The sequence below is a fragment of the Euphorbia lathyris genome, chromosome 1 (genome assembly GCF_963576675.1).
Source record: "Euphorbia lathyris chromosome 1, ddEupLath1.1, whole genome shotgun sequence".
Taxonomy (NCBI): domain Eukaryota; kingdom Viridiplantae; phylum Streptophyta; class Magnoliopsida; order Malpighiales; family Euphorbiaceae; genus Euphorbia; species Euphorbia lathyris.
The window spans coordinates 123,157,712-123,174,763 of record NC_088910.1 but is presented as its reverse complement, the minus strand read 5'-3'; the positions used below and the strand labels follow the sequence as shown (position 1 = coordinate 123,174,763).

The 17,052-nt window shown below is 41.9% G+C and overlaps 1 protein-coding gene across 1 annotated transcript; it reads left to right on the top strand.

The window, feature by feature from the left end:
- Window positions 1-2,055: 2,055 nt before the first annotated feature.
- LOC136210859 (uncharacterized) lies at window positions 2,056-3,239 on the top strand. The gene is made up of 3 exons (XM_066002278.1): window positions 2,056-2,278; window positions 2,349-2,531; window positions 2,623-3,239. Exons 1-3 carry the CDS (start codon window positions 2,231-2,233, stop codon window positions 3,226-3,228), a joined length of 837 nt encoding a protein of 278 aa, XP_065858350.1. The 5' UTR covers window positions 2,056-2,230; the 3' UTR covers window positions 3,229-3,239.
- The last annotated feature ends 13,813 nt before the right edge of the window (window positions 3,240-17,052 follow it).

Here is a 17,052-nt window from a genome sequence, read left to right as displayed (position 1 = left end):
TCTCTCTAGAGTTGTTGGGGTCGATAGTCCCTCAGTGACTTCCCTGGATAATCGAACTGATCTAGTATATGTACGTTTAAGGATGGCACGGGGTAGCTTACTAGCATGTTGTGTCATACTTTTATTCATTTTTGTCCCATATCAAATAGTCATGGTTTTTTTATTTTAGGATAAGATGAAAATTTAATTGATGATTTTTTTTCGTTGTTCAGGGACCTAATTACTTATTTTTAATAGTTTAATATTGATAACCAGTGATGAATTTCTGATCAGCTTCTTTCCCTGTGGGGGCGTCGTTGGGTTCGACTGGGAAGTCAGTATGGAGAAAAGGAGAATAAACTATATTGACAAGGTAGGGTTTAAGGAAGAGAGTGAATGAGTACCTCAATAGCTTGGGGTGCAAGCTATTTATAGTCATGTGATCGTAACTCCCAGTAACCAGAAAGTCCCCATTAATGCCTCATTAATGGCGGTTACGGATCTCCTTTAAGTGTGGCCGTTAGCTCATTAACGGTCCATTAATTGTCTTTGTGGGGAATCGGCTTAACCGCTTGCCGGGCGGATCGAGGCAGGCTGACGGGTCTCGCGTAGGTTTGACTACGGATCTCGTGTGGCAGAGTCTTGGTGATCCGCCACTCGGATGACTTGCTTGATACGCCATTGCTTCCTTGGCGCTCCCAATACGTGGTCGTTTCGGTAAATATCCTTTTTGAACCCTTGGATAATATCCTGATGTTATCAGAAGCCTCCCCTAAGTTCCGTTAAAGTCCTTTAGGGCTTTTGAGTTCCACTGCACGCCGTCATGATGAACCACATTTATGGTCACTCTGTTCTAGGCCACTCATCGAGCGACAAGTGTCATAGACGCGCTACTCGAGGTAAGAGGGGATACCTTCTTCAACCTCTCTCAGTTTCATTTGCGTCTTCCTCCCTCATTCTGCTTCGAGTTTTTCCAGAGCTTTTTCCGGCGTCAAGAATCTTCAAAGCTCCTAACTCTTATGTAAGTGAACCTTTTCGTCTTGTTTTCTGGATTTTTTATGAGTTCTACCTCTGAGTCTACCATCGAACTCTTTAATCTGACCACTTCCTCTGAAACGGTAATTAGTTGGACCACTTCTTCCGAGAGTTCTAACTCTTCTGAAAGTACGCCTAGCTGGGATTTGTGCAACTCGGTGAGGGAGAGTAGGAATCGTAGAACTCAAAATTTTTCCGTCGCCGTGACTTGTACTGCTCCGGCGATTGATTCTAGGAAATTTTCTGGGATGGAGGCTTCTTCCTCAACCCCAATTAGGAAAAAGGCGCCTCGGACGGAGTCTACTCCGTCTCGTATGAGCGCCGCGGATCTAGCAGATTTAGTGAATCGCTATCCATGGATCAAGAATTATGAGACTGAGTTGACGGCTACACACCAACGACCCGCTTGTCCGTTTGTAGGATATCTAACTGTGTATAGTTGCCATGTGGAGAGAGGGTTCCGTCTTCCTCTCTCCAAGATGATAGCGGATATCCTAGCGTATTTTGAGATCACTGTCTGCCAGCTGCATCCAAATGGCAGGTTGGATGTGGCTTTAGACTTTTACTTGGCTTCAAACCTAGGGGTGGTCTGTAATCCTCGAGTCTTCCGATCCCTTCATAAACCCACGAAGCGTAAATCCGAGTCTTTCTATACTTTCGTCAAATTCAAAACTTACTCGCCCTTCTGTGGTAAGATGTCGAACGTCCATCTCTGGGATGAAAAATTCTTTTTCGTTAAGGTAAAAAAGGACGAACCTCTGGGGTTCCCCTCGGTTTGGAATGCCAAACCTCTGCATATGGCTGGAGATCTTCGTATATTGACGGACAGTGACGAGAAGGTGGCAGATCTCATGAAAAGCATCAAGTCAGAGGCCTGGACGTACGCCGATGCTTTGGAATTCATGATGAATGACATTCCCCTGATCCGCCGCGAAGAGAGTGGATTTACTTATGCGAAGTTTTATCAATTTGATGAAGGTACTTTTGTTCTTTCCTTTTGATTACTATTTTTTGCTCCATTGTCAGGGGTTTGTCTGAGGCAAGTCGCGCCCTTGTAGAGATTCGTAAAAAACAAAAGGAGCTGGAGCTGGAGGCCCAGAAGGGTACGCAGGTGGCGGATCCGCAAAAGAGTGTTGGGAAACGTCCTACTGAAGGCGCCGCGGATCCTCCCCTACAGAAGAAAAAGAAATCTATCGCTTCCGGTGGAGGAAAGTTAATGGCGGATGCCATGAGAGCTGAGAAGCCAATAACGGAGTTAGAACAGGTATGTTTGCCTCACCGTCTTTTCTTTTCCTACCATGAATCTTAATTTTGGCCTTTTAATTCTTGCGTAGGTGGTGAAGCCTGACTTAGGAGGGTATTGGCTCGCCAAGTATGGTGATAAGGGGTCCGTTAGGAATGAGTCCGTTATCAACGACCTTGATGAGGCTCTTGGTCAGCTTGGAGAAGTGCAAATGAACCAGGACAAGTTCTCTGGGTCTGCCCATGCCAAGATGGGTAAAAGGGATCTCCTACTGGTGAGTTTTCTTTTTATTTTATATTTTTGGATGAAAGAGTGATCTTCCTTGAGGAGATTTTCGTTCCTTACCCCATCCTTTGTTTTGATAGGCTTACACGCACATGCGTGCTATGGAGGCGGATCTACTCCAAGGGGTGGCGGATAAGGCGACCATAAAGAGGTTGGAGAAAGAGGTCGCCGTTGCCAACGCGAACGCTGCCTCCGCTATTGCTCTTAATGAGAGTAAGGATGCTGAGATCCGCAGCCTGAAGGAGAAGATGGAGGAGGATACTAAAGACCATAAGGCTGCCTTGTCTAACGCGGAGATCCTGGCGGCGGAACGTGCTTACTATTATGGCGAATGGATCATGGCATACGTTAAACTTGCCCACCCCGAGATTGATTTTGTGGACCCAGAGTACGTGGTCCCCGAGGTCGAGGATTACCTTAAGTATCGCAAGATCCTGAACGTTAAGGACTTCATCCGTGATCATATTCGCAAGGTGATGAGCGGATCCGCCGAAGAGAGCAAACCCCTTGTCGATCTCGAATCAGAGGACCTCGGCGAAACATCTCAGGGGGTGGGTGATAAGAATAACGAAATAGTTGATTGTACGGTTCCTCAGGAAGGAATCGTTACTGTAGAGAAGGAGGTCCCTCTGGAGGGCGCATCTGGTGAGAAAGATGCTAAGGAGGACACTTCTATAAATGTTTAGTTTTGTAAATGTAACTGAGTACAATTTATTTTAATCCTTTTTTCAACCATTTATCTTTACTTTACGCTTTATATCTTTCAGCAAGTAAATTTATAGGTTTTATGATTTGTTCGAGGTAGGTGGCCAGCCACACCCTTGAATGTGAGCCTTTGTGAAGGCTTGGAGCTTTTATTCATTTAGAGGAAGTTAAGCTGCCTTAGGCGATCGATTGGCTTCCTATCTTTGAGATGAATCGATCCGCCACTAGGACTTTAAACTCTTCTTTGGAAAGAGTGTGTGAGAGTGTAAAGATCTCACGTCTGAGAAATGTTTTAACTCTATCTCTGACGGGGATCAATTGTTTCCTATCTTTGAGGAGAAAGTAGTTATGCCATGATAACATTATTCTACTTGTGGGAATGCGTTTGTTACCTCCCCTTTTTTGAATATGGAATATTTATATTACTGCAAGAAAAGTACTCAAAGAAATAATTTGCAAGATGAACATTGCTTTTTATTAAATGGCGATGCGCTTTTATTACAACGGATTGGTCTTATGCGTGAGTCTCGTTAAAACCTTTAATAAGAAAAACAACATGGGATAAAAAACTTACTAAAGGAAAAAGAGTACTCAAGACCTTGGTTACATTTTACTTTCTGGCGAAATATTTGCGCAGGTCCAATTTTGGTGACAATTTTATATGGCCCCCGTCCAGGTGACCCCCAACTTTCCTTTGCCTTCTAAAGACTGAATTTTGTCCGCCTTTCGGAGTACAAGATCTCCTGGGTTTAAATCCACGAGTTTGGCGTGTTTGTTGTGATAGGCTGCAATCCTTTGTTTATAGGCGGCCATTCGCACATACGCCTTCTCTCGTCTTGCTTCCAATTGGTCAAGACTTTCTTTTAACCTTTGGTCATTCATGTCTTCGTAGTAAAACAAGACTCTGTCACTAGGAATCTGGATCTCGATGGGGATCACAGCTTCAACTCCATAAGTAAGGGCGAACGGTGATTCGTCGGTCGCAGTTCGAGGAGTGGTTCTGTATGCCCATAGGACATTCATGAGGTGATCCTGATGGGAAAAACAGACTAACAATGGTAACAACAATAATGCGGAATTAACCTTCGTTATTAATCCTTTCCCGACTTGAATGAATCTATGAGGAAACTAATTAGTAGAGCAACAACCAAACACAACGAAGCAACAATAGTAGTTAAATGGCAGCCACACAAACACAATGAACAAGCACGATTTTTACGTGGAAAACCCCTCAATGCAAGGAGTAAAAACCACGGGGACCGTAGTCCGCTTAAACCTTCCACTATATCAAATAATAATGGGCAATACACAAGTTCATCCCTAGACAACACTAGAGGCATACACAATCAACATACAATCTTGGAATTTTCCCTCAAGAAGTATGGAATCAATCACAACACAAAAGAAAAGAAGAACCTCAAAGAAGTTACAAATCTGACTACAATCTGCCCCTGGTACGAACTGGTCTTCCAAGCCTCCGAACGACGATCGCTCCGGTGAAAACAAGCGAACAGGTGTTAGGAAGCTCCTGTCCAAATTTCACGACGATCCAACGGTTCAATCTCCGGCTATGGGCAATTTCGTGTGGCTGGGCGAAATGAAAGAAGAATGGACTTTCACTTTCTCCTTTCTTTTGTGATGGCCGAAAATTAGGTTTAAAAAACACTCTTAAACTTACCCTTATATACTCCTAGGGTTAAAGCATGGGCCTAACCCTAATTGGGCTCCTCATGGGTCAGAAAAGCCCAACAGATCCGCCCACTTTTTATTATGCTCTCCTAGTCTCTTTTTTATGCCCTTGACAATCGTTCGATTTGTTACCTCGGTCATCCCGTTGGATTGGGGGTAGTAAATGGAGGCGAACCTGTTTTGAATGCCTTGACTTTCGCAGAATGTTCTGAACTCTCCACAATTGAACTACGTCCCGTTGTCAGTAATTATTGTGTGAGGAACTCCGAATCTTCCAACTATGTTGTCTCTGACAAACTCGACCATCCGTTCTGCATTTATAGACGAGACAGCCTCGGCCTCTACCCACTTCGTAAAGTGATCCACAACTACTACCACATACCTTCTCTGTCTTTTGGTAGGAGGAAAGGGACCGACAACATCGATTCCCCACACTACAAAGAGTCGCCCTTCGATGATGGGCCTTTGAAGATGCTTAGCCGTGTGGGATTCATTTGCATGAACCTGGCAATTGTGGCAGGATTCTACCAACCTTTGAGCATCAAGTTCCCCGTGGGCCAATAAAATCCCGCCAGTCTAGACTTTTTCAAGATGGAGGCGGATGCTTCATGAGCTCCGCAAGTACCCTCATGTAGCTCATTGAGGACCTATTTTCCCTCTTCCGTCGTGACACACTTCAACCAGGGATGTCCAAAAGATTTTCTGTATAGGCAATCATTTATTAAGGAGAAATAAGCGGCTTTTCTTACCGTCCGCCGAGCTTCTTCTTTGTCTTGGGGAAAAGTTCCGTCTGCAAGATACTGGCGGATAGGTGATCTCCAATCGCTTTCAACGGATGTTAAAAGAGATACAGTTTTTGAGACAAATGCTGGCGCCGTCTTGACGTCGAACGGGTATTGTAGGTCCGCCCATTGCTCCTTGCTAGAAGCCAGGTTAGCGAGATGGTCAGCTTCTGTGTTTGATCCCCGAGGCACATGGACCAGCTCCCACTTGGTTTCCTTGTTCTCAAGGTAGCTCAGCAGCGTTTTGACCTCTTCTACGTATTTGGCCAGGATGTCATCTTTCACTTCAAAATTCTTGATTACCTGGTTGCCCATGAGCTTAGAATCGCTATAGATCACGATCCGCTCGGGTGTAATCTCCTTCAACAGGTGTAGCCCCAATATTAAGGCCTCATACTCCGCTGCATTGTTTGTTACGAGAAAGTCTAACTTTGCTGCATAATGTAGTTTTATGTAATGCGACCCTTTAATCACAATGCCTATCCCTGCACCCTCAACGGAAGAAGCCCCATCAGTGTACATCGTCCATTCTTCAACCTTAGATTTGGGGAGATTCACGCCTTCTTCAGTGAATTCATTCACAAAGTCTGCCAAAACTTGGCTTTTCAGGGCTGATCTACCTTCATAACGGACATCAAACTCACCCAGGCGGATTGCCCATTCCATCAATCTCCCTGAAGTCTCTGGCTTTTGCAGTACTTTCCTCATGGGTATACTTGTACGGACAATGATTGTATGAGCCTGGAAATAAGGTCTAAGGCGAATCGAAGTGGTGACAACGGCCAGTGCCATCTTATCCAATTTCGAATATCGTGTTTCGGCGTCTTTTAGAATTTTACTCACATAATAGATCAGATACTGCTGGCCGTCTTCTTCCCTTATCATGACAGTACAAACTACTTTATCTGTAACAGAGACATACATGTAAAGATTCTCACCTTTCAATAGTCTGCTCATCATGGGAGGTTCCGTGAGGAAGCGCTTGATTCCTTCGAAAGCTTGCTTACAATCTTCATTCCACTCAAATGCTTTCTGTTTTTTGATCACTTCATAGAAGGGTAGGCATCTACGAGCTGAGCATGAAATGAACCTGCCCAAGGCTATGATACGCCCGTTAAGACGTTGTACCTCTCTAACACTTTGTGGCGTCTTCATATCCAGAACAGCTTGAATTTTGTCTGGATTTGGACTCACCCCTTTCTGGCTGATCATGAATCCCAGGAATTTTCTATAAGTCGCCCCAAAGGTGCATTTCTCCGGATTCAATTTAATATTGTGCTGTCGAAGGACCCCAAGGACTTCCCTTATGTCATCCGCATGCTTCTCCACGGCGGTACTCTTGATGATCATATCATCTACATAGACAGAAAAGTTGTCACATTTTCTCCCTTCGAATATTTTATTCATCATCCGCTGGTAAGTTGCCCCTACATTTTTGAGTCCAAAAGGCATGACCTTAAAGCAATAGGTCGCTTGGTGTGTCACAAACGAAGTTTTGATCCTTTCAGATGGCTCCATCGGGATCTGGTGATAGCTCGACTTCACATCAGTGAAGGAATACATGGCGTGTCCCGCGGTTCCCTCTACTAAGATATCAATACATGGTAAAGGATAGTTGTCTTTGGGACAAGCTTTATTGAGATCCGTGAAATCAATACACATGCGGTATGATCCGCCCGCCTTTTTGACTAGTAAAACATTCGCCAGCCATTGCGTATAAATTACTTCCTCGATGGCGTCCGCTTTCTTGAGTTTAGAAATCTCTTCCTCAATCACCTTCTGTCTCTCAGGACCATGATTCCTCCGTTTTTGTGCTATCGGGACCGCGTCCTCGGCGATATTAAGTTTATGAGTAATCACATCTGGACTAATCCCTGGGAGGATCTCATCCTTCCATGTGAAGACATCTTCTGATTCGAGGAGAACCTTCGTAATATCTGCCTTAATCTCATCTTTTAGCCCTCTAGCGATTCGTACCTGCTTTCCATTTGCCATAAGAAACATCTCTGTATCTCCCAGGGCCATTGTGACAAGTTCCTCCTCTTCATCATCCTTAGACTGTGGGTGAATCGTCAAGGATGCCGAATATGTCTTCTGAGCAACTTTTTGATTCCCTTTGACCATTACTCCTCCCTTGGCAGTAGGGATGTACATGGTTAAATGGCGAATGGATATGAGAGCAGCCGCCTCTGAGATGAAAGGCCGTCCCAAGATGACATTATAAGCCAACTGACCATCCATAATGGAGAACTCCAGATCTCCCTTCCAGACTTGATCTTCATCTGCCAACTCACATTCCAACATTACCTGCCCTTTCGTCTGGATTGTGTGTCCTGTTACTCTCAGGATGTCTACAATGGTGGTCTCCACCTGGATAGGATCGATCTTGAGCTTGGCGAATGCCCCTCTTGTAATGACGTTGCATGAACTGCCAGTGTCGATAATTACTCTTTTCATTTCCCATCCCTCCACCATCATGGTGATGACCAGAGTGTCACGGGGGTAATCCTAGGCCCGGCCTAAGCCCCGTGTGGCGCCTCGACTTCCCCAAGTCTCGGCCAGCCAACTCCTACCGAAGGGTCCCGTCAATGCCTCTGTCGTTATTCTGTCCCGGAAGGGTCTCTCTGTGGGGCGAGCCTCGCCCTAGAATGAGCTCGCACTATGGGGCGCTCACCGGCCCCCATAATGTCCGTAGGGTTCCACCCTACGGAGACATCCGCCTTCCTTCCCGAAGGACGTATGCCCGACTCTCCTAGTCTCTAGTAGACTAGGGCGGATCACTTAGGCCAGTACCGATTACTGACCCCGGGGGCGGCGGAGATCCATACGCCAGGGTAGTCCCTGTCCCCCTATAGTGTTTCTTATACCAACTCGGGTCCTCCCATCCGCGTACGTTGGTAAGCTCCATACGCCACACAGCTTGCCACTAGGGTTGAGTTTGCCTATGGCCAAACTCCCCCCCTTACACAGAGCATCTACATGAGGAGGAACCTCTGGGCCTACATCCGCAAAAGGGCGATTGAGTGACATCCTGTCAAGAGCAGCGGTTTTTGTCTTCTTTAGCATAGGTTGATATCCTGGTCCGCCCGCTATGACATTAATGACCCCTTTCGCCTTCTTTCTCGGATCATCTCTTGGTTTATCACCGTCTCCTTTCTTGTTATCATTTTGGACAAACTTGTCCAACTTTCCCCTTTCGATAAGCCTTTCTATCTCCCTGGCCAACTCCCAGCACGCATCCGTCTCATGACCATTCCTCCGGTGGTACTTGCAATAATTTTTGGGATTTTTCCCCGTGTTGGTGTACTCCCCTCCTTTTGGTTCGGGGTATGAAATGCTCCGTTTGTGCTGGCTGTTCTCTATCCACATTAGCACTTCACTCTTGGAGGCATTTAATGGCGTAAACGACGATATGTATGCGGATTTGTTCCTAGATCCTCTTCGCCTACCTCGGGATGACGAATCAGAGAGTTTTTCCTTGTACCGTCTACGAGATTCGCCTTTGTCTCTCTTGGGTGGAGATACAGACTCTCTGCGGATGTCGTCAACCTCCATGAAATCCTTGCATCTTTCTATCAGCTCTGCCATATTCCTTGGTTTGTTTCTGATTAAATTCTCTTGTAAGCTTTTACATGTTGTGTTTTTCACTAGCGCTTCTACTGCCATGGAGACATCCACATCAACAATGCGTATACACAACTTGTTGATATTGTCGACATACTCCCGAAGGGGTTCATTCTCTTTTTGTTTTAACTCAAAGAGCTTTCGCGATTTAACCACTGGAGGAATGCATCCGGCGAATTTCGCACAAAATTCTCGGCTTAACTGATCCCAACTGTCTATCAATCCTGGGGGAAGGGACTGGAACCAGTCGTAGGCAGGACCTTTGAGCGTAGTGATGAACATCCGACACAGCACTGCCTCACTGGCCCGATTAAGGCCAAGCAACATGCGATACTTTCTTGCATGGGCCTCAGGATTATCCTCACCTGAGTAGACTTGGATGTTGGGAATCTTAAAGTGCCTCTCAGTTTCCTCAGCCTCGATCCACGCAGTGAATGGCGAATCACGGTTGGCGAATGGGTTATGCCTAGCATTCTCCTCGTTCTGACGACGTACCTCGGCTCTGATCTGCTCCGCCATAGTACCTCGATTCTCCCTAGGACGTCTTCTACTTGGAGGTCTACTCTGAGAAGACGAAGAGCTAGAGTCGGATGATGGGTCTGATGGTGACCTTCTACCACCTCCGCCACGTCCGCCTGGAGGAGCTCGCCTATTTTCTCCTTGGTTTGGTGGCGGATTTTGCCTATCCTATTGAGGTGACCCAGCTTGCCGCTCGCTTCTCCTTCGGTCAGATGCTGGAGGAGATCTACCTCGCCGGGGTGATCTACGCCTAGGGCGAGAAGGGGATTGAGACCGCTCATTTCCATGCGTCTTTTTACGCTTCTTGTGCCTCCGACCCTCCTGACTGCCAATGGTGATCCCAGGGTTTGCGGTGACCCTAGGAAGAGCTGGATCATTCCTTTGACTCCCTTCTGGTATCTCAGAAAACAGCCTTCGATTCAACAGTTGGCTACTGGCGAGCACTGGATTAACAACTGTGGAGTCCGCAGGGTGAGAAAGAAAAAATGACGAGTCACGAGCATTGGGTCCTATGAGAGTATTCTGCCATTGTGATGGCGTATGAGCTGGAGGAGGACGACGGAGGGTGAATGGGGGAATCGTCAGGTAAGACCTTAGTCGACTCTTCATGGCGGGTCCATGCTCTCTTTCGATGGATCCTGCGCAAATTTCAATGAAAGAGTCAGGTGACATGCTTCCCTCTCCATGCACGGTTGGTGCATCAGGATCAACGCGACCATCGTTCATAACGGGATTAGTTGATGGTGTTATGGGTGGTGTTTCTGTTCCTATTGAGGGATTGGACCCTCCGCTTGTCATGTTTAAAACGTGAACGAAATCCTTATTAGGTTAGGATTCCACGTTCACCGCACCAATTGATAACCAGTTGTAGACACCGAGTCGGAGGACCTGTGACGAAAACCCATAGTAGACGGTTAAAGCGGTTGATTCCGATAATAAAAAATAAAAAATAATAAAAAAAAACCACGAAAGGATCCCGAAGAATTGCATCCCGACGGCTCGCGAGCGCCCGACGGCGTGGGGAGAGCGCCCAGCGGCGTTGGGCGAGCGTCCAGCCGCGTCAGGCACACGCCCGACGGCAGTTGGGCGCACGCCCAACAGCCCGGGGCGCGCGCCCAACGGCAGTTGGGCGCGCGCCTACTTCAAGGTTGGGCGTCCGCCCAGCGCCTGTTGGGCGTCGCCCAACTTGATGTTGGGCGTCCGCCCAACTTTGGGATCCGTGCCTATAAAAGGCATGGATCCCCATGCATTTAGGGGGGGGGGGGGTTTGGAGAGCTTCTCACTCTAAAACATTTTTTAGAGAGAGAAAGTGATTTTTTTTTGGGAAAAAACATTTTTTTTCCTAAAAAATTTGAAAATTCCCAAAAGTTGAATATTTTACCAAACACGAAAAAACACCGAAAAATCATAAATCGTGGAATCAACCGACATCAAGCCGTCAATACCGATCTTGAGGTATTATCCGAGGACTAGACTCGTTTTATTATTTATTTATTTATTTATTTCCTTTATTTATTTAGTTTATAGTTTTTATTGCTCTAAGTTATTTATTTATCGCATTTGTTTATTCCGTATTTATTTAATTTCCGTCTCGTATTAAATAAATGTTTCGTTTTGTTTTTCAATAAAAACCTCGTTTTAAAATCCCAACACGAACTGTGACCCGATTTAAGGGTAGTTCGGGATTAAAACGTTGTAAATATAGATTTTAAAAATATTTGTAAATAACGTTTTGAAATAAAACATCGTTTTAGGAGTCTCCGTTATAGACTATGATCCAATTTGGGTAGTTCGGAGGCCCAAAATGATAGAATAGAGTAGATTTAAAGTGTTTGAATAAATCTGGAAATTGTTGGACCAACTCTGTAAATCGGGGTGCCTAGTAGCCTTTCTCCAGAAAGGAGATAGCCTTCTCGGCTCGTACCTAAGTTTCCCGAGCCCTCACTGGTCTCCCGCAAGGGATTGGTGTTCATTTCCCATTCGTGGGTGGCGACTCTTCCATACTCCGAGCTCCGGCCCTGCCGAGCAGCTTGATTCCGCGATTGGTTGCTTTCGGCGCCAATCACAGCATTTGTCGTCAACGGTGTCCACCCCCCGGGTCTTCCGGGCGAGGCCGCGGCACCTACACCAGTGATGAATTTCTGATCAGCTTCCTTCCCTGTGGGGGCGTCGTTGGGTTCGACGGGGGGAAGCTCCGATGCTAAAGTCAGTATGGAGAAAAGGAGAATAAACTATATTGACAAGGTAGGGTTTAAGGAAGAGAGTGAATGAGTACCTCAATAACTTGGGGTGCAAGCTATTTATAGTCATGTGATCGTAACTCCCAGTAACCAGAAAGTCCCCATTAATGCCTCATTAATGGCGGTTACGAATCTCCTTTAAGTGTGGCCGTTAGCTCATTAACGGTCCATTAATTGTCTTTATGGGAATCGGCTCAACCGCTGGCCAGGCGGATCGAGGCTGGCTGGCGGATCTCGCGTAGGTTTGACTACGGATCTTGTGTGGCAGAGTCTTAGTGATCCGCCACTCGGATGACTTGCTTGATACGCCATTGCTTCCTTGGCGCTCCCAATACGTGGTCGTTTCGGTAAATATCCTTTTTGAACCCTTGGATAATATCCCGATGTTATCAAATATCCTAATTGATTTTGAAGTGTTAGTTTAAAACTCAAATGAGTGTTATGCAATATATTTACTACTCCGTAAACTTTATAAATCATCATAAATTAAAATCTTAACAACAAATAATAATTTTCCTTCCAAAAACATGTAATCATCAATCTTCAGAAGATTAAAAGATATAAATTACCAAGTTATGTTATGATATAACATAGAAATAGATTGAACAATAAAATATATTGAGCCCAACAATTACGCAGAAATTCATCTTTTAAAAACTATTTACAACTATGTCAAGTCATAATTTTAGATTATGTAAAATCAGTACTTTTAATATATTTTAAGGATTACAATTTATAAATTAGAAATCTAGAATATATTTTTTAGGGTTTATGATTTATGAATTATAGTCTGGAATTTTTAAATTATAGTGTATAATATATAGAAAATAATGACATATTAAATTAAATTTGGTAATATGAGTTAGTTGTAATTTTATGATATTGATGTATTTGATATCATCACTGCTGTCAATGTCTATCGACGGTCGCCACTCTCCACTTCCTGTCATCACTTCACGAAGATTATCCACTTGCGTCTGAAGTCTATTATTTGCTTCTTTTGACTATGGAGCTTGCTTTTCAGATTTGTGATTTTTCCTGTCACAGAATAAAAGATCCTTCACCTGTCTAATTCAATTTTTGGACTTCTCTACCGTTTGTTTTACCTACTGTTTGCGGTTAGAAAAAACTGATTTTCCAAAAAGTAGAGCTTTTTTACTTTTGTAAAAGACTACTTTTAGGCGTAAAAGCAAACATGATGTCACTAACCGAATACCTAAAACTCTCAATTTTAAAGTGAAAAGGCAAACAAAAACATAAAAAAGAACAATCAAACGCCTTTACATATGTATTTGTTACTCAACTGACTAACAAAACAATTAGGGGATTGAGAGGCTTCAATCTAGATATGCGGTTGTTTAACTTTTCAAGTAATATATTACTCATGTATACTCACTACTGTATTCCTATGATGGCAATAATTTTTTTAAATCTCATTCTTGTTCTAAACTTTTTTATATAGAATTCGAGTAGTTCAATAAAATCGGGTAGTTCTACCCGTGAAATATATACTTGTCATTCTTATATGGTATATAAATTTAAAACTTGTATACTTTCCTTTTAGCTTTACATTTTTAATTTAAATCTGAGTTGGTTTATTTTGTTACCTATATGCCTCTATAAACTAAATTACCTAGTCTAGTTACCTGTGATATAAATGGTAGTAGGTGGAATCTGGATTTTGTTGTTATCATATTCCCATATTACTCATTAGTACTTTGGCAGACAAAAGGAACTATTTTGTAAAATCTGCATATTATCTTTGGCTTTAATGGTATCCAGTTTAATGGTTGGAACTTGGAGTTTATCTATCTCTGCTGAAGTCACAATATTTTGGAATAAAATCCAATTTACCCTTAATATTTTTTGAAAAAGTAAACAACATTTCTAATATGGAACACGACATTTCTAGTATGGAACAAATTGATCTCTTAAATTTACTTCAAGCCACCCATTGGAGTCCTAAACTTATTTTAAAACAATATGCGCTTCAACCTATCCCCATTCTCCACCAAGGGCAGAGCCAGGGGTCGGAGAGGGTCGGCCGGCCCATCCGAAAACCCCAGGGAGGGGTTTCCATTCCTGGGTCCGTCAGGTTTCTGCCATGGTTGGAGTTGAAGACGATGGCAGCCTTGCTAGGAGTTCAATTCCATATGGAGTTTCTGGTTTTAAGGTCACAAGGGATCAGGACCGTCTTAAACATTTTTAGGGCCCTGTGCTAAATGAAAAATTGGACCCTATTCATTAAAAAAATTAATACATTTAACTTAATTTTTAACATAATAAATATAATAAAAATAATTAAATTAGATATTGTATAATAATAATAATAAAAAATTGGACCCCTTAAGACTCTTAGCATCCACTTAATTTTTCACATAATAATTAATAACAATAATATATTTAGATTTCTATAATAAAAAAAATTGGATCCTCTTAAATTTGGGGCCCTGTGCGGGAGAGCTCCTTATACACCCTTCTGTTACTCCCCTGCAAGGGATGAAAGGAGATACGAATCTCCAACTCTTCCCAAATCATCGAGCGAGGCATAGTAATGGTTTTAACATCTGAATTCCATTGGTGGGTGCTTGCCAATCCAATTTCAGTTTGGTCATAATTTTGAGTATTGAATTGACCCATCAGTTCATATCCAAATGAAATTGCAAAAAAAGTTCAGATCATGGATAAACAAAACGCATCTCTTAACTTATAATTGTATTAATGGCTCAAGAAGTTTGCTGACACGATCTTATTAGTCCATATCGTAATTTAAGTATTAATTCAGCTTTAAAGTTTATAATATTTGACAAATTAGCAAAGTAGAATTGATTTCAATGTCTAAGAATTTATTAAAGAGAAAAGTACGTGAAAAATATTTGTGGTTTGCCCAATTTGCAAACAGAAGCATGTGGTTTAAAAGTTTACAAATAAAGGTCTGTGATATGTTTTATTTATAAAACAAAGTATTACAATTACACAGTTAAGTTCTAATTACAACTAAAAATATTTTTATCTTAAAAAAATTATTCTTACATATCAGCAAAACACAACCTCCGAAAAAAACAACTTCCTAAATCGAAACAATAAATAATATGGTGTAATTTTACGTTTTTTACTAATCTTACAGTTTATGAACTAAATTGATATTTAAGTTCATTTACACAGTTGCAATTTGATTTTGGGATCTGTGTTTTGTTAATATATAAATGTAATTGAAAAAAAATAAAAAAATGTTCTTATTGTCATTAATTACTTAAAAGTTTAATTTTAAATACTTTGTTTTATAAAAAAACATACCACATACCTCTATTTGTAAACTTTTAAACCACGGACCTCTATTTGCAGATAAGGCAAACCACGAGCATTTTTTTCGTACTTTGCCCTTTATTAAATTTGGACTAATTTGTAAACTATTGCTAACTTCATAACTAAGTCAATACTTAAATTTCGATCTGGACTAAACTGACTTAATAAACTGATCTTGCTACCAACATTAGAGGCCATTTTGACTAGGATACAAAGTATGGAACCATATTTTTTTTAAAGTATAGGCAAATATGTTTATATTAGCCAAAACAAAAACCAAAACCAAAATCAGACCTTGCTTTTAAAACATTATAACTTCGATTCTAAAGCCTTAAATCAGCATCCATGTACGCATAGTCCATCCATGTACGCATAGTCCAGCCCCTCCAAACTTCTAGTGCTGGCTCCGCCATTTTACTTTGAACAATTAAGACTTAGACCATGTTTGATAACAACAAAAAATCACTTAAATTAATAGATTAAGCACTTATTTAATTTAAATGTGTTTGATAATGGCTTTTTATTAACCACTTAAATTATTTAATTAAACTACATATCACTTAATTTGACAAGTCAAAATATTTAACTTAAAATTTTAAGTTAAAAATTATCAACTAATATTTTAATATTCAACACGTATTTTTAATATTTATCAAACATTTGTATCATTTAATAATTTCAGCACTTATAATATTCAACACTTAAAATTCAGTACTTATTTTTTCAGCACTTAATTTTCAGTTTTATCAAACAGCACCTGAGAGATCATGTCACCTTAAAACAAGTTTAGTAAACTAACGAAACCTCTCCAAAGTTAAAAAGAGTCCATCAAATTATTTAAACAAATACAAGACCCTTAATGTACTACACATGCTACAATAATAATAATAATAATAATAATAATAATAATAATAATAATAAATCTACTCTTCTAACTAGGGATGGCAACGGGTAAGGTACCCGCGGGTAATGTCAATCCCAAACCCTTACCCTTTTATCTTTTAATTACCCGTACCCGTCCCATTACCCTAACGGGTATACGTTTTGCATCCCATACCCGTCCCATTTAATTCGCGGGTACCCTTACCCGTTAAGAATCAATAAATAAAACAAAAATATTACAAATTTAACAAAGTATAAATTTAATAAATCATCTATCTAAAAATTGAACAAATTGAACCTTAATTAATAAGAATAAAATAGTTTAGTGGTATCACTCAATGGTTAAAAAACATAAAGATTGGAGTTCAAATCTCACGTCTTACATCTAAAAAATAATTATATTTATTAATATATAAATAAATTATGACGGATAACGGGTACCCTAGGGGTATTCCCATACCCGTCCCATTACCCTAACAGGTAATGGTTTTGATCCCATACTCGTCCCATACTCTTTTATACAAGGTATGGGTAGTCCCATTAGGGTCGGGTAGTGTCGGGTACCCGCGGGTATACTACCCGTTGTCATCCCTACTTCTAACATGCAAAGAAAATCGTTGAAACCAAAAGCCGCCAAAAGGGCCTCAACAAAGTGAGTGAAAATATTAATGACCAGAATTAGCAATCCATTTTGAGGTGGATTGGGAGAGAATTTTAAATGAAACTCCGAGACTTGGGTTCAAACCCTCTCCTAACACCTTCC

Excerpts from the sequence above, each read along its gene's own strand:
- LOC136210859 (XM_066002278.1), top strand. The coding sequence starts at position 2,231 with ATGGCGGATGCCATGAGAGCTGAGAAGCCAATAACGGAGTTAGAACAG. Across the intron at positions 2,279-2,348 it reads CAATAACGGAGTTAGAACAG|GTGGTGAAGCCTGACTTAGG; the intron begins GTATGTTTGCCT and ends ATTCTTGCGTAG. Across the intron at positions 2,532-2,622 it reads GTAAAAGGGATCTCCTACTG|GCTTACACGCACATGCGTGC; the intron begins GTGAGTTTTCTT and ends TTGTTTTGATAG.